The 27,746-nt window shown below is 42.2% G+C and overlaps 1 protein-coding gene across 1 annotated transcript in view; it reads right to left on the bottom strand.

Moving 5' to 3' along the window:
• Positions 1-2,239: 2,239 nt before the first annotated feature.
• LOC127005267 (uncharacterized) overlaps positions 2,240-27,746 on the bottom strand; it is a 67,062-nt gene continuing 41,555 nt past the window's right edge. The window contains exons 6-12 of the mRNA XM_050874060.1: positions 26,250-26,363; positions 24,235-24,333; positions 19,648-19,881; positions 14,343-14,393; positions 11,622-11,720; positions 4,376-4,510; positions 2,240-2,311 (exon numbers count right to left, since the gene is read on the bottom strand). Coding sequence (XP_050730017.1) covers positions 2,240-2,311; positions 4,376-4,510; positions 11,622-11,720; positions 14,343-14,393; positions 19,648-19,881; positions 24,235-24,333; positions 26,250-26,363 — 804 coding nt within the window. The remainder of the gene's footprint in view (positions 2,312-4,375; positions 4,511-11,621; positions 11,721-14,342; positions 14,394-19,647; positions 19,882-24,234; positions 24,334-26,249; positions 26,364-27,746) is intronic.

Genomic DNA, 27,746 nt, shown 5'->3' with positions numbered 1-27,746 from the left:
AGCTCAAGGGCAAAGACAAAATTAAAATCAAAGAGTCTGCCAAGTGCTGTTCCTGATAAGAGAGAAGACTCAGAGGCCGAAAAGAGAGGTCAATTTCGGGTGGAGGAGAGCTAGCTGTCTTGATACTCTCCTCTCGAAAGAGTTCAAGTCATAGGCAAGAGGAAATACAGACAAAGAAAGGCTGTTCCAAAGTTTGCCAGCGAGAGGGATGAAACAAATGAAGATGCTGGCTAACTCTTGCATAAGGGATTTGGACAGCATGGGGGTGAGCAAGAGTAGAAAGTCATGTGCAGTTTAGATAAAAAAAAGTAATAAAGAGAAAATAAAGCCTGCTAAACACTGCCCCTATAAAAAAGAGTTCAAAATGGAGGGCAGCTTCGGAAGGAGAGCTAGCTGTCTTGACACTCTCCTCTCGAAAGAGTTCAAGTCGTAGGCAGGAGGAAATACAAAGAAAGGCTGTCCCAGAGGTTACCAGCGAGAGGGATGAAAACAAATGAAGATGGCGGGTAACTCTTGCATAAGGGAATTAAACAGCATGGGGGTGAGCAAGCGTAGAAAGTCATGTTTTAAGAAGTTTTCAGCATCACCTGTAACCCAGCTCACGCACCTCTAGGCTTACGAATCACCCACTTTTTTTTTTTTTTTTTTTTTACAACAAAGGAGACAGCTCAAGGGCACAAAAAAAAAAGGAAACAATAATAAAAAAAAAGCCCGCTACTCACTGCTCCTAAAAAAGAATCAAAAGAGGTGGCCGAAACAGAGGTCAATTTTGGGAGGAGAGGTGTCCTGATACCTGATACCCTCCTCTTGAAAGAGTTCAAGTCATAGGCAGGAGGAAATACAGATGAAGGAAGATTGTTCCAGAGTTTACCAGCGTGAGGGATGAAAGAGTGAAGATGCTGGTTAACTCTTGCATAAGGGTTTTGGACAGTATAGGGATGAGCATGAGTAGAAAGTCGTGTGCAGCAGGGCCGTGGGAGGGGGGGAGGCATGCAGTTAGCAAGTTCAGAAGAGCAATCAGCGTGGAAATATCGATAGAAGATAGAGAGGCAACATCGCGACGGAATTTAAGAGGTAGAAGATTAGCAGTAGGAAGAGGAGAGCTGATGAGACGAAGAGCCTTAGCCTCCACTCTGTCCAGAAGAGCTGTGTGAGTGGAGCCCTCCCACACGTGAGGTGCATACTCCATACGAGGGCGGACAAGGCCCCTGTATATGGATAGCAACTGTGTGGGGGAGAAGAACTGGCAGAGACGATACAGAACGCCCAACCTCGAGGAAGCTGATTTAGCGAGAGAGGAGATGTGAAGTTTCCAGTTGAGATTTTGAGTTAAGGATAGACCGAGGATGTTTACTGTTGAAGATGGTGATAGCTGAGTGTTGTCGAAGAATAGGGGATAGGTGTTTGGAAGATTGTGTTGAGTTGATAGGTGGAGAAATTGAGTTTTTGAGGCATTGAAGGACACAAGGTTCCTTCTGCCCCAATCGGAAATGATAGCAAGGTCTGAGGTTAAGCGTTCTGCAGCCTCCAGTCTGGAGTTGTGTACTTCCTGTTGAGAGGGTCTTCTATTGAAAGAAGTTGAATAATGCAGAGTGGAGTCGTCGGCGTATGAAAGGACAGGACAGTTTGTTATGGAAAGAAGATCATTGATGAATAACAGGAAGAGAGTGGGTGATAGGACAGAGCCCTGTGGAACACCACTGTTGATAGGTTTAGGGGAAGTTAAGGGGCACATTTGAGCCAAGAATAGGAAATATCCCCCTAAAATTCAATTTTCTGTTTTTCGCATTTCTACTTTGGTCTATCTTCATGGATAACTGTTTTAAAATATCTTAGCAGTACGATGCGTTTCCACTGGAAATTAGTCATTATCTGACACTATCTCAGGCCTAGAGTGGTGCGTGACCGTGCTTTAGACCCAAGGTGTTATGTGTTTATTACGTTATTTATATGATTTTTAGGCAGTTTTTCGATATATGTAGCTGCAAAGCAGCTGACTGACGAAGTTATTGACAAGCTCTCGTCTTACTACACAAAGGCTGTCAGAGACAAGCATGAGACTGTTGGTAGCATGAGGTCAGTGATAATGGCCAGCTATTATCACCACACTGCCACCAAAAATGAATAACATGGGCTGTGCCCCAAGAGTCAGTCCTCATGGTGCTGGGTGCAGAGAAGCCTGGCACAAGGGGAGAGACCAGCACCACACACTGACAAGAGGATTTACTTGTCCCACATATCATACGACAACCTCAGCCTCATCAGGACGGTGTACCGTGACCTCACAAGACCAGAGCTGCTGGAGAAGTGCCTGAAGGGGAGGACATAGAACAGAAATGAGAGTCTACACGGAGAGGTCTGGAGGAAGGCTTCAAAAGACAAATTCTGTGGCCTACATAGGATTGTCTTTGTGTCCCAGGTCACAATCCTGGAGCATAACTTTGGGCACAGTCAAGCCAACCTCCTGACCTTGCTTGGGTTCAAGAGGTCCTCCAACTTCACAGATTCTCTTGAGCGGAAGGAAAAGAGGACAAGCAGAACCAAGAACGACAAGAGGAAGAAGAAAAAGACAAGAAAACAAGCCAGCAAGGCAGCAGAAAAACATTATAAGCCTGGAGGCTTCTGAGTAAAAACCTATCTCCAATGAGTGGGGTGGTGCCCCATGATACCCACACCATCGACTGTACAATATCCTTTGAAAAGGAGGGACCAGGTACCATAACTCAGAAATATCTGTAGAATAAAAAATACATTCCAGAAATAGCATATCAAACATATTATGGTAACGAAATGTACAAACTATGATTTCTCAAAATGTAAGTTATTGGCATTTTTGGTTAAATTTCTGATAGCCTATAAAAGACATTTCCAACTGGATAAGTTCACTCAATACATTAATGGTAAGACTATATTTCCATCAAGACAAAACTCTTCTAAGTGCCATAGAATATTTTTTTTCATATAATTTACACCGAAACAGCGATTTGTTTGGTTACGTAATAAAAAAATATTATTATATATATGGAAACAAAACATTGGCAACACATATTGGCCAAATGTTAGCACTGAGGTTACTTTACATTGTCCAATGAACATAAAAGCTGAAAACCCATATATAAAAAAGTTATTTAGAACTCAAATTCGGTCAAAAAATCCCCCCCCCCCAAAAAAAAAAAGTTTTTGGTCAATGATGCTCAAACTTTGCCAGAGATGTTAGATTATGGTCTACTTTATTGTGTAAAATTTACAGCCAAAAATATGCAACTTCATATGCTTTCTAAGACTATGTGTCCCTTAAGGTTGCTTTTTCCTCGACTTGCTCCAAGACGTCATGCAGCAAGAACTCAGCTGTTGCCATGCTGCCCTGCCCCAGCACCTCCCTCCACCTCCTCCCATCCCTCCCTGACTACTAGCACCTCCCTCCACCTCCTTCCCCTCCCCAGATAGCACCTCCCCTCCTCTCCTCTCCCTCCCCAGAGACTACTAAGCACACCTCCCTCCACCTCCTCCCATCCCTCCCTGACTACTAGCACCTCCCTCCACCTCCTCCCATCCCTCCCAGACTACTAGCACCTCCCTCCACCTCCTTCCCCTCACCCCCCAGAGCTAAATAGGAAGGCAGGTAAAGGGGGAAGAGAGAAGGGAAGGGGAGGAGGAGGAGGAGGAGGGTGAGAGAAGGGGGGTATGACAATAGCTACTGGGTGGAGGGAAGGAAGGAAGGAAGGAAGGGAGAAAGAAGTGAATGAATGAATGAAGGAAGGAAGCAAGGAAGAGGTAAAGGAGAAGATTGATAAAGGAGATGGGAGGGGAAGGAAGGAGGGGAATGATAGATGAGGAGAGGATAGGAGGGAAGAGAAAGATAAAAGTGAGGGTGGAAGAAAGAATGAGGAAGAAGATAAATAGATAAAAGGGAGGAAAATAAATGAAACAAAAGGGAGGGAAAGAAAGAAAACAGGAAGGAAAAGGAAGCTAGAGAAGAAAAGGCAAGGAAGAGGATGAGAAAGAGAGCAAGGAAAGGAGGGAAATAATTGAGGGAAGAAGGAGGAGAAAGAAAAAAGGGAAGGAAAATGGAGTTAGGGAAGAGAGGGTAAGGAAGAGGGTGAAGAGAGAAAGGGAAGGAGGGGAATAATTGAAGGAAAAAGGGAGAGAAGGAAAAAGGGAGCAGCTGACACCACAGGAGGAAGATGCATTAAGTAAAACCACACTGTCCTAGAGGGAGAAGAGTGGAGTGTCGCTGAGATGGTGTTGAGGCCGGTGATGCAGCTTTAGTTCAACACCTTCCTTAGTCACCTCCTCAACACCATACAGCATCCAACACCACAGGAGGACACTAAGTAAAACCACACTGCCTTAGAGGGAGAAAAGTGTCGCTCACCTCACCTTGCTCAATCATCTCATCATCCAAGTCGCACATCATGGCCACGGCGGAGCCTTTCCTCTGCCTCCTGGATGACGCTGTGCTGGACTGGGTGACCTGGGAGGATGGGATGGGGTCGGAAAGGCCATTCTCCTGGGGGGGTGAGAGACAGGCAGGGTTTAGGGCACAGCAATTATGTTAGGGATCCAAAATGAAGAGGAAGGCAAAATTTAACACAAAAATGAAATGCTTTAACAGTCTCTTGTGGCTTAAATAAATGACAGTTTTCCCACACCTCCTTCCTCCTTCTCTCCCTTCTTCCCTGCCTTTCATTCCTTCCTTCTCTTTCCTATTTATCCCTTCTCTTCCCATAGCACATTCTAACACAATAACATCATCATAACATGCACAGTGGTAGTATCATAACCAATGAGGTTCATCCGAGGTGCGTTTTGCTGCCTATGCGTACAGCTCCCTTGTTTAGGGTATTGGGAAAGGAGCAATACGGCTACCCTCTGACTGGGAAGGTAGCCTACCCCATCCTCACCTTCACGTGGTGCGCACCGTTACTATACCCTGCGGGGTAGAACCAAAGGGGAGGGGGGCAGCGACCATCAGCTGCTTTGTTTTAATCCTTTTAGCCTGGACAAGGAGCAAGTCTCCATAACACTACATTGGACTGGCCACCCACTGGTGGCCTCTAATACTTTTATCGAGTTTTTAGAGGCAGGAGCGATGGCCAGAGGGCGGCAGAAGAGAAAGGAATGTATGAGACTGGTGTCTATAAATGTGAATGGTTTAGGTGGTGAGGAAAAGAGGAGAGTGATGACTGAACATTTTGTAAATGGTAGAGTGGATGTGTTGGGAGTGAGTGAAACACATATTCGAGGAACTGGTGTGAGTGATGGTAGAGGGTACGTGGGAGGGTGTGCCTGGGGGGGTTGTATGGACGGGGATAGATGAGAAGTATAGAGGCAGGAGTAAGGAAGATGTGCTATTGTGATGTCTGAAAGAGTGTGGAATGGTGTGACTGATTATGGTTGGAAGGGATCAAGAATTGTGTGGTGAAAGGAAAAGTAGGTTTAGTAAAGTATGCATGAGTGTGTATTTATGCACCAGTGAATGTGAAAAGTAAAAAAGGACTGAGAGAAAGGGAAGCTTTTTGGGAGGAAGTGAATGCATGTTTGAAGAGCTTTGAGAAAGAAAGGAAACTTACTACGATGGGAGATATGAATGCTAAAGTGGGTGATGAATGTGTGATGGATGTGGTGGGAAAATGGGGGATACCTGGGAAGAATGAAAATGGAGAGTGCCTGGTGGATGTCTGTGCTGAGAGGGGAATGTTCCTAGCGAACACCTTCTTTCAGCACAAGAATATCCACCGATACACATGGAGGAGGGGAGAAGATAATGAGGCAAAAGGATTGATTGATTATGTGGCAGTAGATGAAAGGCTTAGAAAAGATATTTGTGACGCGAAGGTAGTAAGAGGAATGTTCGATGGATCTGACCATCTTGCAGTGCTGGCAAAGTTAAAGCTGAGAGAAAAGTGGGTGTTTGGAAAGAAAGGTGAAGTAAAACAGGAAATACTGAAGATAGAAAAGTTACAGGAAAAGAAATAAAAGATGAGTATAACCGTGAAATGGCAGAGGCCTTAAGTGAAAAATGGGAAAGTGTGAAAGATAATACAAATATTGAAAAAGTCTTTGGAACATTTAAAGAAATAATGGTAACTACAACAGAAAAAGTGTTAGGGATGAAAGTGGTGAGAGATGGAAAAAGAAAAGGAAATTCATGGTGGACAGAAGAGATAAGGAGGATAGTAAAAGAGAAAAGGGAACTTTTTAAGAAAACTCAACAAAGAAATGTGGCTGAACAAGTAAAAAGGGAAAGGAAAAGAAATATAGACAATGCAAAATGAAATTATTAAAACAAGCAATAAAAGAAAGTAAGAAGAGAGTTGATGAAGACTTTGGAAAAAGACTAAGTGAAAAATATAAAGGGAACAGGAAATCATATTGGAAAGAAGTAAAAAACGAAAGAAATGCAGAAAATATCTCCCCAAGTATAATAAATGAAGTTATGGATGAGAATGGAAAGATGTTGAAAGACGGGGAAGCTGTGAAAGAGAGATGGAGAGAATATTTCAAAAACTTAATGAATTTTGAGGATGGACGTCCAGCAGCTGTAACAGCAGCAGTTTTGAGTAGAGGTAGAGGAGGAGTATATAAAGAAAGAACTATAACATATCAAGAAGTAAATCAGGCAATAAAAAGATTAAAAATGGAAAGGCAGCAGGAATTGATGGAATCACAGCAGAAGTGTGGAGGAGATGTAGTTGTTAAATGGATGGTCAAGATATGTGAAGTAGCCGGGGGGGGGGCATCATTGTCCCAGTTTACAAAAGAGGAAGGGCAGGAGAGGGGAATGTGGGAGCTATAGAGGCATAAGTCTCCTGAGTATACCCAGAAAGGTATATGGAAAAGTCATAACAGAGAGGGTGCAAAGACTTACAGAAGAGAAAATCATTGAAGAACAAGGAGGCTTCAGGAAGGGAAGGGGATGTGTGGATCAGATATTTTCCTTCAGGATGGTAGTAGAAAAAATAATAGCAAAAGGAAAGAAACTATACGCTGCCTTCATGGATTTGGAAAAAGCTTATGACAGAGTCGATTGGATTGCATTGTGGGATGTTTTAAAGATTTATGGTGTGGGAGGAAAACTGATTAGTGCAATAAAGTCTTTCTATGAGGATGCATCTGCAGGTGTCAAAATTACTGGAGAAACAAGTGAACATTTTGAGATAAAAGTGGGCTTAAGACAAGGGTGTGTCATGTCACCATGGTTGTTCATTGTTTATGTGGATGGTGTTATTAGAGAAATGAAGGGCAAAGTTGGAGAAGTTGGAGTAAGACTGTTCGATGAGGGAAGGAAGTGGGCACTGAATTCGATACTGTTTGCTGATGACACAGTGCTCATTGCAGAAAATGAAAGTGACCTACAAAATTTGGTCAGTGTTTTTGATAGTGTCTGTAAAAGGAGAAAGCTGAAAGTAAATGTCAACAAAAGTAAAGTGATGGTTTGTGAGCGAAGTAGAAGTGAGGTTGTAGATATTGTATGCCCAGTTTTTTTTTTTTTTTTAAGGGAGACAGCTCAATGGAACAAAAAAATAAAAATTAATAAAAAAAAAAGCCCGCTTCTCTTGCTCCTAAAAAAACTAAAGAGGTGGCGAAAGATAGAGGTGTCCTGATACCTCCTTGAAAGAGTTCAAGTCAGGCAGGAAATACAGATGAAGGAAGATTGTTCCAGAGTTTACCAGCGTGAGGATGAAAGAGTGAAGATGCTGGTTAACTCTTGCATAAGGGTTTGGACAGTATAGGGATGAGCATGAGTAGAAAGTCGAGTGCATGCAGTTAGCAAGTTCAGAAGAGCAGTCAGCGTGGAAATATCGATAGAAGATAGAAAGAGAGGCAACATTGCGGCGGAATTTAAGAGGTAGAAGACTATCAGTATGAGGAGGAGAGCTGATGAGACGAAGAGCCTTTGCCTCCACTCTGTCCAGAAGAGCTGTGTGGGTGAGCCCCCACATGAGATGCATACTCCATACGAGGCGGACAAGGCCCCTGTATATGGACAGCAACTGTGCAGGGGAGAAGAACTGGCGGAGACGGTACAGAACGCCCAGCCTCGAGGAAGCTGATTTAGTAAGAGATGAGATATGAAGTTTCCAGTTGAGATTTTGAGTTAAGGATAGACCGAGGATGTTTAGTGTTGAGGAAGGTGATAGCTGGGTGTTGTCAAAGAATAGGGGATAGTTGTTTGGAAGATTGTGTCGAGTGGATAGGTGGAGAAACTGTGTTTTTGAGGCGTTGAAGGACACCAGGTTCTTCTTGCCCCAATCGGAAATAATAGTAAGGTCTAAGGCTAAGCGTTCTGCAGCCTCCAGCCTTGAGTCGTTAAGTTCCTGAAGGGTGGGTCTTCTATTAAAGAAGTTTAATAATGCAGAGTGGAATCATCGGCGTAGGAATGGATAGGACAGTTCGTTTTGGAAAGAAGATCATCAATGAACAACAGAAAAGAGTGAGATAGGACAGAACCCTGTGGGACACCACTGTTAATAGATTTAGGGAAGAACAGTGACCGTCTACCACGGCAGAAATAGAACGGTCAGAAAGGAAACTGGAGATAAAGGTACAGAGAGAAGGATAGAAACCGTAGGAGGGTAGTTTAGAAAGCAAAGATTTGTGCCAGACCCTATCAAAAGCTTTTGATATGTCCAGCTAATAGCAAAAGTTTCACCGAAACGGGTAAGAGAGGATGACCAAGAGTCAGTTAAGAAGGCTAGGAGATCACCAGTCGAACGCCCCTTGCGGAACCCATACTGGCGATCAGATAGAAGGTCAGACGTGGAACGGTGCTGTTGACTCTTACGGGTAAGGCTTGAGTCAAAAGCTTTAGATAGACAAGAAAGTAAAGCAATAGGACGGTAGTTTGAGGGATTGGAGCGGTCACCCTTCTTAGGTACAGGCTGTATGAAGACATACTTCCAGCAAGAAGGAAAGGTAGATGTTGACAGGCAGAGGCGAAAGAGTTTGACCAGGCAGGGTGACAGCACGGAGGCACAGTTTTTAAGGACAATAGGAGGCACTCCATCAGGTCCATAAGCCTTCTGAGGATTGAGGCCAGAGAGGGCATAGAAAACATCATTTTGAAGAATCTTTATAACAGGCATAAAGGAGTCAGAGGGGGATGAGTAGGAGGAATATGCCCAGAATCGTCCAGAGTGAAGTTTTAGAAAAAGTTTGAGAGAAGAGTTCAGCCTTAGAGATAGATGAGACGGCAGTGTTGCCGTCAGGACTGAGTGGAGGGAAAGATGAAGAAGTGAAGTTGGAGGAGATGTTTTGGCTAGATGCCAGAAGTCACAGGAAGAGTTAGAAAGCAAGGTTTTGACATTTTCTATTAATGAAAGAATTTTGGTTAGTCGGAGAATAGATTTGGCACGATTTCGGGCAGAAATGTAAAGTTCATAATTAGCATTAGTTTGAAGGCTCTGGTATCTTTGTGAGCTACCTCTATCATTGACAGCACGAGAACAAGCGTGATTAAACCAAGGCTTTTTAGCGTGAGGAGTAGAAGAACGAGAATGTATGCCTCCATTCCAGAGACAATCACCTCTGTGATGCGCTGAGCACACACAGAGGGTCTCTATCCTGGAAGCAATAATCATTCCACGGGAATCGGAAAGTACATCCTCAGGTCGTCCCACCGAGCTGAAGCAAAATGCCAGAAGCATCGCCTCTTCGGTGGGTCAGAGGATGTACAGGAGCGATAGGACAGGATGCAGAAATAAGATTGTGATCGGAGGAGGAGAGAACAGTTTGACAGAATAAGCAGAAGGGTTTGAGGTAAGGAAGAGGTCTAGAATGTTGGGCCGATCTCCAAGACGGTCAGGAATACGTGTAGGGTGCTGGACCAACTGCTCTAGGTCGTTGAGGATAGCAAAGTTGTAGGCTTGTTCACCAGGATGGTCAGTGAAAGAGGATGAAAGCCAAAGCTGGTGAGTGAACATTGAAATCTCCTAGGATGGAGATTTCAGCGAAGGGAGAGTGGGTCAAGATGTGCTCCACTTTAGAATTCAAATAGTCAAAGAATTTTACATAGTTGGTAGAGTTAGGTGAGAGATAAACAGCACAGATGTATTTAGTAATAGAATGACAGTGAAGTCTTAACCAGATGGTGGAAAATTCAGAAGAGTCAAGGTCGTGGGCACGAGAGCAGTGATGTCATTGGCGCAACATCCAGCTTTGGATTGAAATTTAGGATAGAGATAGTAGGAGGAACAGAGTAGAGATTGCTGTCAGTAGCCTCAGAAACCTGTGTTTCAGTAAGGAAGAGAAGGTGAGGTTTAGGAGGAGAGATGATGTTCCACAGAATGAAAATTAGAGCGAAGACCATGAATGTTGCAGAAATTGAGAAGAAAGAGGTTCGAGGAGTTATCAAGACACCTCTCGGGTCGGCAGCCAGAAGGGAGTCCTCCCTGGGAATTTGTGGTCCCAGGCAGGGACTCAGGCATTATTGAGCCATTTTGAATTTTGAATTTTGGAAAAAGGTGTATATGTTATGTGAATGTAGTGTGGTGTGGATAAAGAGAGGATCTGTCTTTAGAGAGCATGCTGAACTACTCTCCGGTGTTGGTGAGACAATAGGGAAACGGTTAGTGAGGACATGGGAAGGGTCTTTGGAGGGCTTCAGCTCCCTTCTCACCTCCCATATATACCTCACCGGGAGTGGCTTGCGCCCGTTCGGTAGGTGTCTTCCTACCTACTCCAGTGGGAATTGAATGTGAAAAAGAATGCAAAATAATTTTGAATGGTGAAGAAATGGAGGAGGTCAATGAGTTTAAGTACCTTGGATCAGTTATGTGTAAGCATGGTGGTACAGAGGGAGAGATAAGAGGAAGGGCATTGCAAGGAAGAAGGGTGGTAGGGTCTTTGGGACGAATCATGAATGGCAGAAGTGTGAGCATGGAGGTAAAGAGGGATTTGAGAAATACAATAATAGTACCAACCCTCACATATGCAAGTGAAACGTGGGCCTGGAATGAAAGTCAGAGGTCTAGAGTGCAGGCAGTGGAAATGAGTTATTTGAGGAGTGCTTGTGGTGTGAGTAGAATGGATGGAATGAGTAATGAGAGTGTGTACGAGCGTTTTGGAATGTGTCACAGGGGTGAAGGGAAGAAGTGTGGAGTGGTGGAAGAAGTGAAGCGACAGACTTTAAAGTGGTTTGGCCACATGGAGCGAATGGAGGAGAGTAAGATGACCAGAAGGGTGTATGTGAGTGAGATAGAGGGAGGGAATGCTAGAGGACGACCTCCAGTGAAATGGAGGGATAGGGTGCAAGAGTATGTTAGGGAGAGGGGGGAAAGGTCTTTGAGAAACTTTGAGCAGGCAAGGAGGGAGTGTCTAGATAGAGAAAGTTGGAAGCTCTTCTGCCGTGGCCATCCCCTGGTGGGAGCTCCTAGGAGCAGGCGTCGATGAAATGAATGAATGAATGAACATCAAAACATGGGGTGTGTGGTGGGTGAGGTCTTGGCAGTACCTATAGATTGACTATAAAGAGCACTCACTCATGTCAGGAGGGTGCCTGTTGGTGATTACAAGTCTAACTCGTGATCAGGCCATGGTGAATTACACACACACACACACACACACACACACACACACACACACACACACACAACAGTGGTAAGGGCAGCACTGTGTACCTGGGAAGGGGCGTGGGGGTCGCTGGGGTCGGGTTCCACACCAGTCACAGCACTTGAGTACTTCCGGCCCAGGCAGGAGGAGGAGGAGGTGCTGACGGTCTGAAGGGGGGGGAAGGAAACACTTGAAACACTTTATTATGCTTACAAAAAAAATGGTTTTCATAATAAGGAAAAATGAATTTATTAGTTTGTAAGCAGCCCATTTAAAGCAAATCTTGCTTTTTGGGCAGCATGCTTGTAATTTTTGGGTTCAGTCGTCAATAGACACACATGTAAAAAGAAAAAAAATCATTACATAATACATATTTACCCTCATAGAACATAATAATCTACTTATATACACTAGATACAGGTAGCTTTATCAATACTGATCAAGAATACTGTTTATAATGTTTCTTAAATGTATGCAATGTTGGTAATAGTTGAACGTGAAGGAGGAGGTTAGAGGGTATGGTGAAGAGGTGGAAGAGGAGGAAGGTGCTGGTGGTGGTTTGGGGGATGAAAAAAAGGGATGAGAAGGGATGAAAAGAAGGGAAGGGAAGAAGGGAAAGGAGGATGAAGGGAGAGGAGGAGGAAGGAGGTGTGGAAAGGAAGGGAAGAAGGAGCAAAGGGAGAGAAGGGAAGAGAAGGGGAACAAGGAAAGAAATGAAAGACAGAAGGGAAGGGAAGAAGGGAAAGGAGGATGAAGAAAGATGAGGAGGAGGGGGAGGAGGAGGTCTCATAGAAGTTGTCGGGATTACATGGACTGTTTTGTGACACTGGTGATAGTTTTACCCGGCTTCTGCACCTTGAATGGGAAAAATCACCCAAGAAAACCTGTTTAATCTTCTCTGAGGACTTGGGAAACAGTCGTAAAGGGAGCCCGATTCATTTAAGAAGACAGAGATAGAATGATGGTGGTGATAGTTTTACCTGACTTCTGCACATTGAACGGGAAAAATCACCCACTAAAACCCGGTTAATCTTATCTGAGGACTTGGGAAATAGTCGTAAAGGGAGCCTGATACATTTAAGAAGACAGAGATAGAATGATGGTGGTGATAGTTTTACCCGACTTCTGCACCTTGAACTGGAAAAATCACCCACTAAAACCCGGTTAACCTTATCTGAGGACTTGGGAAAGAGCCGTAAAGGGAGCCCGATACGTTTAAGAAGACAGAGATAGAGACAAACAAATACACAATAATGGTGGTGATAGTTTTACCCGACTGCTGCACCTTGAACGGGAAAAATCACCCACTAAAACCCGGTTAATCTTCCCTGTGGCCTTGGGAAATAGTCGTAAAGGGAGCCCGATACGTTTAAGAAGACAGATACAGGCAAACAGATACAGAATGACGCTGGTGATAGTTTTACCCGACTGTTGCACCTTGAACGGGAAAAATCACCCACTAAAACACGGTTAGTCTTTTCTGTGGCCTTGGGAAACAGTTGTAATGTGAGCCCAACACGTTTAAGAATATGGACAATGGCTTGTTGAACCTTGTAAAGGAAATTAAGGACATCATACAAAAAGAAGAACAACAACAACAATAATAATGAGAACAACATGAGCAAAATTAAGAAGAAAAAGAAAAAAAAGGAAAAAGAATAAGAAATCAAGAAAACAAGTATCAGAAGAAGAAGCAGAAGAAGATGAAGAAAAAGAATAAGAAATGAAGAGAAAAAAAAGAGAAAAAAAAAAGAAAACAAGAAGAGGCAGAAGAAAAAAAGAAGCAGATGAAGAAAAAGAGGATTTCCCTTGTATGTCTGTTCTATTCTTTAAGACATTCCCCTACACAAACAAACAGATCCTCTTTACCAATTTTGTCCTATAGTGTGATAACACTAACAACACTGCCCTCAACACTGCACTCCTGCCACACATCTCTTCTGTTTTATGAGGGAAAGAAACAGTCCATTACATTATGACCTACTACTACAGCCCCAGGAAGGATCTCATGGTAACACTAACAACACTGCCCTCAACAATGCATTCCTCCCACACATCTCTTCTGCTTTATAAGGGAAAGAAACAGTCCATTACATTATGACCTACTACTTGATAACACTAACAACACTGCCCTCAACAATGCATTCCTCCCACACATCTCTTCTGTTTTATGAGGGAAAGAAACAGTCCATTACATTATGACCTACTACTACAGCCCCAGGAAGGACCAGTAATGCTGACCCTGGATTTGTCTCTCATGATAACACTAACAACACTGCCCTCAACACTGCATTCCCCCCACACATCTCTTCTGTTTTATGAGGGAAAGAAACAGTCCATTACATTATGACCTACTACTACAGCCCCAAGGAGGACCAGTAATGCTGACCCTGGATTTGCCTCTCATGATAACACTAACAACACTGCCCTCAACACTGCACTCCTCCCACCTGTCTCTTCTGTTTTATAAGGGGAAGCAGCAGTCCATTATATATTATGACCTACTACTACAGCATCAATTTAACCCCTTGACTGCGGATTTCCTACAAGAAGACATCGCCAAGCTACAGGAATGGAACAAAGAGTGGCTGCTACAATTCAATGAAGAAAAATGTAAAGTCCTGCACCTTGGGAGGGGATATCCAGCATACCAATACCACATGGTAAACATTCCACTATCCACCACAGAGGCAGAGAAAGACCTGGGACTATATGTTACCAGGCTACCAGTGAAGGCTAAATCTGTGCCAACTGCAGCGGATGGGTTAAGAAGGACAAGTGATGCTAACCTTGGATGAATTCACGCTCCCTCGCCACCCTTTCGGTTCCAATTTGTTGACCTGTGGAGAGGATTTGAACAATAATATTAATAATAATAGTAATAATAATAGCAATAATGATAATAATAATGATAACAGTAGTATAGTCCGTTTCATTCCGTCAGTCCACTTGTGATCGTAGATGTGGCATCTGTGCATTGTTAGTTCGTGATTGCGTGAAGATCAACTTTACATTTTCAGTGATATATTTGAATGTTTGTGTGTACAAAAAAAACTCCAGTCTTTTTATGTGTACCCCAAACGAGCTGATTTGCTTTGATAATCTACTATATAAACACACAAAAGAACAATTTGTATATCAAACAGTATAGTCTGATCATACTCAAACGATGTATAGCCTTTAAGATACCCATATTTCATCTCATTCAGATACATAAAGTGACCTCCGACACTACATGTGTCTATACATTAGGAATTTTGACGTGTTGCATGTAATAAACAGCATGGGTAGTCTAATATTCAAAATACCTTAACATCGCATTCAACAGTTATCATTTACTATTTCATGTTATTTCAATTATTAATCATTATTTACATGCAGTAAATTATTAAGATATCATTTATATGCACTTGCAGAGCCAAATGTCTTTTAATATACCTGAAATGAGCTATCAATCAATGAATTTGAAAAAAAACATAGATCGTTCGAGCATGATGTGACTATGTTATTTGATACAAGCTTGTCTTTTCTTGTGCTTGTATGTTAGATTATCGATGCAAAGGACTGAGTTGTTTATTGTATACATAAACATTCAAATATATTACTGAAATATAAGCTTGAATGTCTATCACAACAGTTGATTTTCACATATTCACAAATTAGAAATGCGCGGGTGCCACATCCATCAAAATTCCTGCTTTGTTGGTGGACAGATGAAATGAAACAGACTATAGTAGTAGTGGTGATAAGAAGAAGAAAAAATAAAAAAGAGAAGGAGAAGATGAAGTAGAAGATGAAGAAAAAGAAGTAGAACAAGATGATGAAAATAAAAATAAAAGAAAAAGAAAACAATAAGAATAACAATAAAAATAAGAAGAAGAAAAAGATGATGATGAAGAAGAAAAACAAGAAAAACAATAACAATAAAAATAATAATAATAATAATAATAATAATAATAATAATAATAATAATAATAATAATAATAATAATAATAATAATAATAATAATAACACCATTTATCACACCACCAAGACACCTTCAATGGACCAAGGGAAGCTGTCACAAGCCCCAACACGGGCATACTTAGCGAGACAATGCCATACAAATAAGAAAGTAAAGACCCCAATCTAGAAATCGATGCTGTCAGAACTCAAACCACACCCACATTCGGTAAGACTTTGGTGGAGACTGTGTTAGTATTGCCCGGGGTAGTTTTATGAGCCTGGTGACAGTATGACAAGGCTTCTGCACCATGAACATGAACACACTCATGAGAACCCGACTCATCTCCTTTGTGGCCTTGGGAAACAGTTGTTGTGAGAGTCTGAAGCATCTGAGAATATGGGCCTAAACAGCTTCTCTTAACAAGGGCTGCAGGGAACAAGCTTCAAAATATTCCCTGGAAGACTACAAGACCAGACAAAGGCAGACTTCTCCCCCCTTAACTCACACATCGAAAAATACTCACACACACAAACACACACACACACACACACACACACAAGGAATTAAAAGGAAGTGGTTAAGATAATAAAGAAAAATGAAGAACTAGTCAGGGAAGTTGCAGACAAGAAGAAGAGTGTAATAGTATTCGGTTTGAAGGAAAAGACGATCACATATAAGCCTAAAAGAGATAAAGAAGAATTGAAATCAATTAAGGACCTACTAAAAAATTTAAATGATGACGAGCGACAAAGTATTCAGAAGAGGTGGAGGAAATCCACAGGATGGGTCCATACACAGAAGGAAAAACCAGGCCAATAAAAATAAAGTTAAGATCGCAGAAGGCAGCTGAGGATATTTTGTACAGAACAACTAAATTAAAGGAAACGGAAGATTGCAAGGATATATACATAAAGAAAAATAGAAATGAAGAAGAAAGAAGGAAATGAAACGAACTACTAGCAGAGACGAAGGAGAAGAATAATGAAAGATCTGTGGAAGAAAATGAGATATTTTTTTGGAGAATAGTAAGGGACCGAGTCAGAAAGTGGTACACAAGAGAGAGGATAAAGAAGAACGAAAGTTAGAAAAGATAGATAAGAGTAAATGTTTAAGAGTGATGTATACACATGTAGATGGATTAATAACTAGTAAATTGGAACTGCAAGATTTCATAAAGGAGAAAGAACCAATGATCGTATGCTTAACGGAAACCAAACTGAACGAAGCTATTAAATTAGAGATAAATAAAAACTATGATATATGGAGGAAAGATAGAATGGGCAAAGGGGGAGGTGGAGTGATGATAATGACAAAAAAGGAGTTAGCAGTGAAAGCGGTAGAACAGGGAGAAGGTAAAGCTGAAATTGCGAAAGTAAATGTGGAAACCAAAAACAAGGAAAGGTTGACAATTATAACCACATATGTACCACCTAGAACAAACTCATGGTGTAAGGAAGAGCACGACACTATGATCAATGACACTATACGGAGTTTAAGCAAAATGCTTAAGGAAAACAAAAAAGTTATGCTAGTTGGTGACTTCAATTGTAAAGAGATTGACTGGGAGACATTCGAGAGTAATAGTGGAGATAACGCATGGGGAGGTAGATTCCTAAGATTGATGATGGAAAATCTTATGATACAAAGAGTGAATGAACATACAAGATATGGAAGTGACGATGAACTGGCAAGACTGGACCTAGTACTAACAAAAGGAATATACATCAAGGATGAACTAAGGTATGGATGTCCACTGGGCAAGAGTGATCATGTAACCATAGAGATTGATACAGAAGTGTAGGTTACTAAAGAGGATGAATCTTACAAATCAAACAGGCTAAACTATATTAAGACAGACATGGAAAACCTTCGGAAGTTTTACGAGAAAGTGGAATGGGATGAGTTACTGAGAAAAAATAAAGTACAAGAAAAGTATGATATCTTTATGGAAGCCTATAACACCGGTGTCAAAAAATATGTACCCGTATATAGACCCAAAGTTAAGGGCAGGAAGGACTGGTTTAATGCCAAATGTGCAAACGCAAAAGAAAAAAGGGACAAAGCATGGAAAAGACTAAAAAGAAGGAAGAATCAAAGAAACAAAGAAGACCAGAATGGCGAGAAATGAATATGTGAAAATAAGGAAAGAAGAAGAAAAGGGATATGAGAAGGATATTGTGGAAAAATGCAAAGAACAGCCTAAGTTGTTTTACAGATTTATAAATGGGAAGACTAAACCGAAAGAAACAACAGAAAGACTGAGAGACGGGAATGTGGAAGTCAATGACCCTAAAGGTATGGCTGAGTTATTAAACAGGAAATTCCAGCAAGTCTTTACCAAAGAAACAATCTTTAATGAGCCACAAGAGAATAAAATAGAAGTTCATATGGAAGAGATTATGGTAAACAAAGAAGAGATCTATAAATTACTGGGAGAACTAGAAGAGGGAAAAACAGTAGGACCGGATGGAGTTTCTGGGTATATTTTAAAAAATGTAGAGATGAATTAATTGTTCCAATATACGACATCATAAGATGCTCAGTAGCAACAGGTACGGTGCCCAATGAGTGGAGAAGGGCTGAAGTGGTCCCCATATATAACAGTGGAAGGAAAGATGAACCTTCAAACTACAGACCCATATCCCTGACAAGTGTTTTGTGCAAAATATGTGAGAAAATAATAAAGAAGCAGTGGACTAAATTTCTAGAAGAGCATAAGTTAATTACCAGCAAACAATATGGATTTCAAAAGGGCCGATCATGTGTTACAAACTTACTCAGCTTTTACTCAAGAGTGACAGACAGAACTCAGGAAAGGGATGGATGGGTTGATTGTATTTATCTAGATTTAAAAAAGGCCTTCGACAAAGTTCCACATACATTAAGACTATTATGGAAACTGGAAATTAAAGGAGGATTGAAAGGAAATATGAAAAAATGGATGGCAAGCTACCTAATGGGAAGGGAGATGAGAACTGTGGTCAAGGACATAAAATCAGAATGGAGAAATGTAGAAAGCGGAGTACCATAGGGTTCAGTATTAGCACCGATAATCTTCCTGGTATACGTAAATGACATGGCTGAAGGAGTTAATAGCTACATAAACCTATTTGCTGATGACGCTAAATTACAAAAACATAAGAAACAAAGAAGATTGTGAAATATTGCAAGACCTATACAAAATTTGGAAATGCAGTATGGATTGGGAGATGGAATTTAACGTGAAAAAATGTCATGTTATGGAAATGGGTAAAAGTGAAACAAGACCAATCTGGATATACAAAATGGGAAATGGTGAAACATTAAAAAAAGTGCATGAAGAGAGAGATCTGGGAGTAGTGATGAGGGATGATAATCAACCAGAGAGTCATATAAATCGGATCTTTAGAGACACATATAACTTGGTGAGAAATATTGGAGTAGCATTTAACTACATGGACAAGGACATGATGAGAAGGCTAATCACTACCATGATTAGACCAAAATTAGAATATGCAGAGGTAGTGTGGTCCCCCCATAAGAAGAAGCATATAAAGAAACTAGAAAGAATACAGAGGATGGCATCAAAAATGGTCCCAGAGTTGGAGGGATTAATATATGAGGAAAGATTAAAGGAAATGAACTTAACAACACTGGAACAAAGAAGAGAAAGGGGAGACCTAATCCAAATTTATAAATTATTAAACAAAATAGATGAAGTAGATAATGAAGAACTACTACTAACAGAAGGAAACATAAGCAGAAATACAAGAGGACACAGTAAAAAATTGAGAAAGGGGAGATGCTTGAGAGACACAAAGAAGTATAGCTTCCCGCAAAGAAATGTAGAGGTTTGGAACAGTCTGAGTGAGGATATAGTATCAGCGAGGAGTGTGCAAAGCTTTAAAGATAAGTTGGATAAATGCAGACACGGAGACGGGACCACACGAGCATAATGCCCAGGCCCTGTAAAACTACAACTAGGTAAACTAGGTAAATACACACGAACTTACTCTCTTCGAGCCTCCCATTCTTCTTTCTTTTGTCAGGGCAGTGTCAAGTGGGCCTTTTTGTTGCTGTTTTTGTTTTTTGTCCTTGAGCTTCCTCCTTTGCTGTAACACACACACACACACACACACACACACACACACATAACAACAAACACTTACAGTCAGTTTATCCCCGAAGAGGTGGACACAGAGCCTTTCCAGGAGTGGCTGCGGCGGAAACTCAAAGAACACCACCGTGGAGAGCAGGGCGTGGCTGTCGCTGTTGAGGGGCGAGGAGAAGAGGTCCTCCACCTTGTTGAAGTCATCGTACTCCAGCTCCAGGGTGTAGGAGTGCATGCGCAGGGTCAGGCTCACCCCCGCCACCTCCTCGCACCCGATGGCCAGGCACTCCCACTGTTGAGGAGGAAGGAAGAAGTCTTTAGAAGTGTAAGAACTGTTGTTATGATTACTGTCGCCGGTTGCAAGATAGGGCCATGTTTATAAATGTCCCGGGCTCCCGTCACGACTATTTCACAAGGCCACTGAGAAGATTAACCTGTTTCATGGGTGGTGATTTTTCCGTTCGTGGTGCAGAAGTCGGCTAAAACTATCACTAGCATCACTCTACACAGCTAACGCCATAGCCTCCCGGCCCTTCTCTACCTTCCCTTCCAGGATGGTGAGTTGGAGCATGTTGTTGTTGTTTTATCGGCGACCTGGCCTGTTCTTCCCTACCCACTTCCCCACAAGCTGGATGAAGGTAGTATCTCTGTATCTGTCTTCTTAAACGTCCCAGACTCCATAGCTGGGCGTTATCGCTCTAAGTTATCGCAATACTTTATCGCTGATAACAGAATCGGGTTATCGGCCATCCGCTACTTATTTAAATATATATTGGTATCTTCGTTACTTTTGTAACAAAAGTAGTGATAATTGCTACTTTTTTCCGCCTCAGAAAAAAAAAACCGTTGTCTCCTCCCTACTGCGCATGCGTGGCCCGGGCGCCCGGTGTTGTATGAGAAAACTTCGGGGTATGAAATATCTTCGGTAAAGAAATTTCATATTTAGATCATCAACATTAAAACACTAGGTTATTTTTTATGTTACTCAAAAATCAATATATCAAACAGAAAAAATTATTATTCACTGCCTCAAATTTCATATTCCATATTCGTTTGTGAGCATGCCATGGTATTGAAGGCACCCGGTGTTGTGTTATTTGGTGTCCCATCGTCAAAAGCTGGCGCTTTTGTTTACAAACACTGGTCTCTCGTGACCTGAACATGTTCAGACCAGTAAGCGTAGCCCTAGACAGTCTCACAAAGCTCTTTGACACATTAAGAGTACTGGTGACTCTCGATTTACACGAGTATTGTGTCCTTGAAGAGGTTGTGTAAATCAAAAACAATGTAAATCAAACAAGAGGGTAGGTTTCTATCAAAAAATAAATATTCACTTCATTCAGTGGAGAGAGAGAGAGAGAGAGAGAATATCCATATCACCGAGATATCCACTCAGGCACTCAGTCTTAGCCTCACTTGTGTGAGGAAGAAATGAGGGACACCATGAGCGACTGGCTAGTATTGGTACCGGTACCGAGCAGTCTGGTACCAGTACCGTACCGTATAGCTGGTACCGTTAGTACTGGTACTGGTACCTGTACCTGCCCACCCCTATTGTTGAGCAGTGTGGCAGCGTGGGTATTGTATTGTTGTTCAAGTGGCGCGCGGGAAGAACTGAGCTCAGCTGTGTGGCCGTGGCGCCGTGCGAGTCCAGTTGCGTGAGACATCTGGTGGCCACTCCATAAAATATCGTGTATAAGTGAAAAAAACGTGTAAATTAAACATTTATTTGGATTTTGGACCCCACGTTATTTCAAAAACACATAAACGAAACTCGCGTAAATCGAGAGTTACCTGTAGTTGCTGGAAGGCTGAATCAGACATATAGTACCACCATCCTCGCTGTTTCTAGAACGACACTCTGTACATATAAATACAACTCGTACAGAATGTCGTTCTAGAAACAGCGGGGATGGTGGTAGTGGTACTGTATGTCTGATTCAGCCTTCCAGCAACTCTTAATTGCGGTTGGCAAGCTTTGTGAGACTGTACGTACAGGTCTACGCTTGCTAGTCTGAGCATGCGCAGTTCACGAGAGACCAGTGTTTGTAAGCAAAAGCGCCAGCTTTTGATGGTGGGGACGCCAAATAACACAACACCAGTTCAAGCGTTTCTAGTATTATCCTCCAAAGGTACGTGTCAACGTGCGGTTTTCAGGTTTTATAAGTTTTCGAAAATACAGATAATGAAAATTTAATTAATCTATGATTTTCATTTGAAATATCAATATAGTATCGTTTTCACCTATCGGATTTATCGTTAGCTAGTACTGGAATTGTGGATTTATATCGGGTATCGGTTATCGGTTATCGCCTATATTTGTGTCTCCAGTTAACGAATATCGGTTATCACCGATAAGGTTTTCCATTAACAGTTATCGGTTATCGGGAATAAGGTTTTCTGTTATCGTGCCCAGCTATGCCAGACTCCCATCACGACAATTTCCGAAGGCCACTGAGAGGATTAACCTGGTTTTCATGGGTGGTGACTTTGCCATTCAAGGTGCAGAAGTTGGGAAAAACTTTTATCACTGGGATCACAAAACAGTCCATGAAAAGCCCAGCAACTTCTGTGAGAGGCTTTTCAAACAGGTGGTGAACTAAGGCGCCGATACGTTTAGGAATATGGACCATAAAACTGTCATTGTTACAAGAGCAAGATGTGTACAATGCAATGCTGGAATGAGTAGTAGCAGTAGTAGTAGTAGTAATAGTAGTAGTAGTAGAAGTAGTAATTGTAGTAGAAGTAGTAATAGTTGTAGTAGCATAAGACAAATCAGGTAGCGAGGGAGGAGTGCAGACACTATAAGCCACCTGTTCACCAGAATCCAAACACCTGAGATGCTGAGAAAGATAAAATGAGCAAAACCAACGAGAGAGGAGGAGGAAGAGGACGAGGTAATACAGAAGATCACAGAAGTGGATGCAATGTTTACCGATGTGGCAGGCAAATGTTAGAGGAATACTGAATGGTGATTTGGCAATGAAGGTGTGTGGGATTCAAATGAGAAGGGAGGGTGGAAGGGAGACCACTGTGAAGATGAACTAGTGCATTTTTAATAGTGCCTTTTATAAGCTGACAAATATATATCACGCCCATCTTTATCTGTATACTTTTTATTTGATTTTTCAGTTTGTTTACTTGTATATTCTAAGATATTTATAGTATTCACACTTCTTCCTCTCCATCTGATTCATCTTTCATAACAATAATAATAATAATAATAATAATAACAATAATGATAGGATTGTGAAATTCATGAAGGAGAGAGGCGGGAAGGAGTGTTAAGTTTTTAATGAGGGAACTGTATGAACAGGGAGAACAGAAGGTAAGGCGTTGAACGAGGAGGTGATGAGAATGTGTGGTGTGGAGGATGTGTTGAGATGGTGTGGCCAGGTCAACAGGAGGAGGGAGGAGGAGGGCCATATACACGGAGGAGCTAGAGGTAGAGGCAGAAGGGAGGAGACTAGCTGGGCGACCAAAGAAAACATGGAGACTAGGGATGTACCGATACCAAAATTTTGACCGATACCAATACCGATACATGTGCACTAATTTTTTATACATCAATTCCAGCAGCTAAAGGGCAATATCAAATGTTAAAAAAAAAAAAGACCCACTACTCCTTGTTCCACCATAGAAGGGAAAAAAAAAGTAATCAGTGCTGACCAGAAAAAAGGTGTCCATAGTCATGAATTTTTTTATATTAAGTTTGTTATTAATAAACTTAGGTCCCTTAAAGACATGGGGAAAAAAATCAAATGAAAAATAGTAATATAAAGTAGTACTACTACTTATTTAATTATACATGGAGTATGGATGTTTGCGAGAGGCAAATACTGTAACTTCTATAGTTATGACCCAGGCCCACAGATTCGTAGCCAGACATGCTGACCACTGCACCACGGAAGTGCATATTAACCCCATACGGCGTGGCGAGGCAGCAGTGCTTGGTTAACCCAAGTGTTAACACCCACTCACATGAGTTTCAACAAGGGGCAAGGGAGGAGGCGCCTCGTGAGGTCTAGTCGACTCAGCTAGGTTAGCTTTACCTTAATTGCCGTACATTTAGGCAGAGGACTGTGAAGAAATCCCCAGACCCTGGCAGCGTGCCCCATTGCGGGGCGACCGTCTGACTGACTGAGGCAGGCAAATGAGGCGAGTGGAGGGGCTCCGCCAATCCCGCACCGAAGCTGCTAAACCTGTGTTGTATGCGTCTGCGGTACCAAAGGCTATAGAGTATACTAAGTATTATATACTTGTATTCAAAGTAATATGAATCTTATCATTTAAAGTGATGAAAATTAAATCGCGGGAAATTCCAAACTCTGTAGTATCATGATACTAGATAATTACACTTTTCTAATATTTTTGCAACAATTTAGAAAATCCAATTTCTGTTGAACAAAATTATTTGCAACGTACAAAACTCCTTCAAGTATCGGTAGTATCGGCAGAAAATCAGCCGATACCTATACAGATACTCTTAAAGTATGCCGATACCACTGATACCGATACATCGGTACATTCCTACAAGAGACAGTGTGTGGAGGAAGACATGAGAAGGATGAACAACTGGGAGAGAGAGTATATGATCATCAAGAGTGGGAGATCTAGTCACCTAGTAACTCCCTGGCTGACTTACCGGGTCGGAGGGCTGGGCCGTGCTCTCCACCTGGCACAGGATCAGGATGGAGGAGGTGCCCAGGTTGAAGTCAATCCAAAACCTCGGGTAACTCACATTCTGTGGGCCACAGGGAAGGAGAGGATGATCAGTAGATAATGAAAAAAATATATATATCAAAAATGTGAAAACTTTTTTTTAATTTTTACAGCATTCTTAGCCGTTTTGGTGAAACCTTTGCTATTGCGCTGGACATATCAAAAGCCTTTGATAGGGTCTGGCACAAATATTTGCTTTCCAAACTACCCTCCTACGGTTTGTATCCTGCTCTCTTGACCTTTATCTCCAGTTTCTGTTCTTCCCCTAAACCTATTAACAGTGGTGTTCTGCAGGGTTCTGTTCTATCTCTCACTCTCTTTCTGTTGTTCATTGATGATCTTCTTTCCAAAACGAACCGTCCTATCCATTCCTACGCCGATGACTCCATTCTGCATTATTCAACTTCTTTTAATAGAAGACCCACCCAACAGGAAATAAATGATTCCAGGCTGGAAGCAGCAGAAGGCTTAGCCTCAGACCTTACTGTTATTTCCGATTGGGGCAAGATGAACTTGGTGTCCTTCAATGCCTCAAAAACACAGTTTCTCCACCTATCCACTCAACACAATCTTCCAAACAACTATCCCCTATTCTTTGATAACACTCAACTATCACCTTCAACACTAAACATCCTCAGTCTATCTTTAACTCAAAATCTCAACTGGAAACTTCATATCTCTTCTCTTACTAAATCAGCTTCCTCGAGGCTGGGCGTTCTGTACCGTCTCCACCAGTTCTTCTCCCCCGCACAGTTGCTATCCATTTACAGGGGCCTTGTCTGCCCTCGTATGGAGTATGCATCTCACGTGTGGGGGGGCTCCACTCACACAGCTCTTCTGGACAGAGTGGAGTCTAAGGCTCTTTGTCTCATCAGCTCTCCTCCTCATACTGATAGTCTTCTACCTCTTAAATTTCACCACCATGTTGCCTCTCTTTCTATCTTCTATCAATATTTTCATGTTGACTGCTTTTCTGAACTTGCTAACTGCATGCCTCCCCCACTCCCACGGCCTCGCCACACACGACTTTCTACTCAAGCTCATCCCTATACTGTCCAAATCCCTTACGCAAGAGTTAACCAGCATCTTCACTCTTTCATCCCTCAAGCTGGTAAACTCTGGAACAATCTTCCTTCATCTGTATTTCCTCCTGCCTACGACTTGAACTCTTTCAAGAGGAGGGTGTCAGGACACCTCTCCTCCCGAAATTGACCTATCTTTCAGCCACTCCTCTAACTCTTTTCAGGAGCAGTGAGTAGCGGACTTTTTTTTAACATTTGTTACCTTTTTTTTTTTATGCCCTTGTGAAAAAAAAAAAAAAAAAAAGCAAAGGAAGGCATCAAAGGCAATAAAGACAAGGATGGATGTCTCCCTGTGCCAAATGCTGGGTTCATACAAACACCTTTGTAACAGACTGTGGCAAACTTCACCAAAGTGTGACCAGGGCTTTAGCACTAGTATTTGTCTTGTCCATACATCCTAACATGCACACCTGAGCCAGTGAGAATTGTACGCAAGACAGAAGAGACTTGGCGTAGCTTGTAAACAACAGCCTTGGCCAAGAAATTTTGTGTGTCCAATATGAATCTCATGACATAAAAGATCTGCTGAGTGCTGATAATGTGGCCAGTATAGTTTCATGTTGAAATTGCTGCACTGCTGTAGAAGCATTAGACATTAGTCCTGAAGACCACCCATCAACCCGGACTCTAGAAGAAGCTGTACAGCGCAAGTGAAATCAAGAATGAGCTCCGGGGGGCAGCAGGAACCAATAATAATGGCGCCACTATAAACAACTGCCTGCGCCATGACGGGCTCGGGCCGACCATCAGGCCCATATGGATTAGCCTACCAGTGCTATACGCCATATGTAAAAAAAAAAAAGAAAAAAGAAAAAAAAAATCATGAACATTTGTAGTAATAGCAGCAGCGGCATACCTTGGGCTTGCACAGCTTGAGCTTGCCAATGTGCATGGCGTTGCAGGGCACGGTGAACACCTGGCGGCTGTCCCCCAGCGTGCTGTTGTAGGCGTTCAGGAAGCGCCGGCAGTGCTGGGAGGGTAAGCAAAGGGTTCACTTACTATACATACATAAACACACACAAAAATAGTTAATAGAAAATTACATGTATGTATAGATTTGAATACATTAATTTAACAAGAAACATTAGATGAATAAATAAACATACTGAATACTGTGGTGGGGGAGTGCTCACCAGCAGACCACTACTAATAGGCTCCTATAGCTTGGCTGCAGCTGCCTGACCTAACCTACCGTATCACTGCACTGGATGAAATTAATGGGTAACAGTACTTAACTATTCAAATGAGAAATTAAAATATTACAAGATCAAAGGAGGAGAAGGGCCAGGGAGTGTTGGTCCAGGATAACTCACCTCAAAAACACATTAACAAGATTGTGAAGATTATGAAGAAATTGATAGAGGCATTGATGCACCCTGGGTTAGAATACACAGCAGCAACACATAAAACAGAAACATATAAAAGATTGACAGGATACAAAGAGTAGCATTCTCAGTCATTCTCTCACTCCTGACTCTTTAACTGGAGCAGTGATGAGCAAGCTTTTGTTTGTTATGCCTTTAGCTGTTTCCATTGATGTAAAAATAAAAAGCAACCAAGAAGGCCTCAGTATACGAGGCATAAAGCACAAAGAAAGACTGGCAAGGCTGTGGCTGCCATCCTTAACCCCTTCACTCTGATGATGCCGACATCGGCGCCCGATGGGCGTCCGACAGCGTCACCGTATGGAAAGGTTTAGTCCTCTTCTAAACCTCTTATTCCTCTTCTAAACCTCTTAAGAGGAGATGGAAGAGGATTAAAAGGAATTTAGAGGAGGATTGAGAGGTTTAGAAGAGGATTAATCCTCTTCCATTTCCTCTTGACCCTTTCCATACTGTGACACCAACGTCTGCCTCACGGATGGAAAGGGTTAAGGAAAGAAGGGAGCTAACATGCAGAACATAAGAACATAAGAACATAGGGTAACTGCAAGAGGCCGGGTGGCCTACACGGGGCAGCTCCAGAATCCCCTCCACTACTCACGATGGGTGAGGTGTAGTTTCAGGGGTTACAGGCAGAGGCTTGATCCTCGTTTACCTTCGGTACGGGCGTACGCTCCAGTACCGTCTCCTTACTGCACCCACACCTCACTGCCACCTGTCATCCTCGTCCATGTAGCTATCCAGTCTGCAGTACCCTCTCGAGTTTCGCGCTTGCTTCGTTCTGAAGGTATAGCGCTAAACTCGAGGATCGCGAAACTCGTGGTATTGAAAACACTGAAAAAGCGCTCATCTGCTCCGACCCATGTTTTTTTTTTTTTTTTTTTTTTTTATGTGGGCTATGGCGCCGGTAGACTATCCATCTGGGCCTGATGGTCGGCCCCGAGCCCGTCATGGCGCAGGCAACTGTTTAT

This window comes from Eriocheir sinensis, chromosome 29, assembly GCF_024679095.1.
Source record: "Eriocheir sinensis breed Jianghai 21 chromosome 29, ASM2467909v1, whole genome shotgun sequence".
NCBI classification, from domain to species: Eukaryota; Metazoa; Arthropoda; class Malacostraca; order Decapoda; family Varunidae; genus Eriocheir; species Eriocheir sinensis.
The sequence above is the reverse complement of the archived record's forward strand: the minus strand, read 5'-3'. Positions and strand labels throughout refer to the sequence as shown.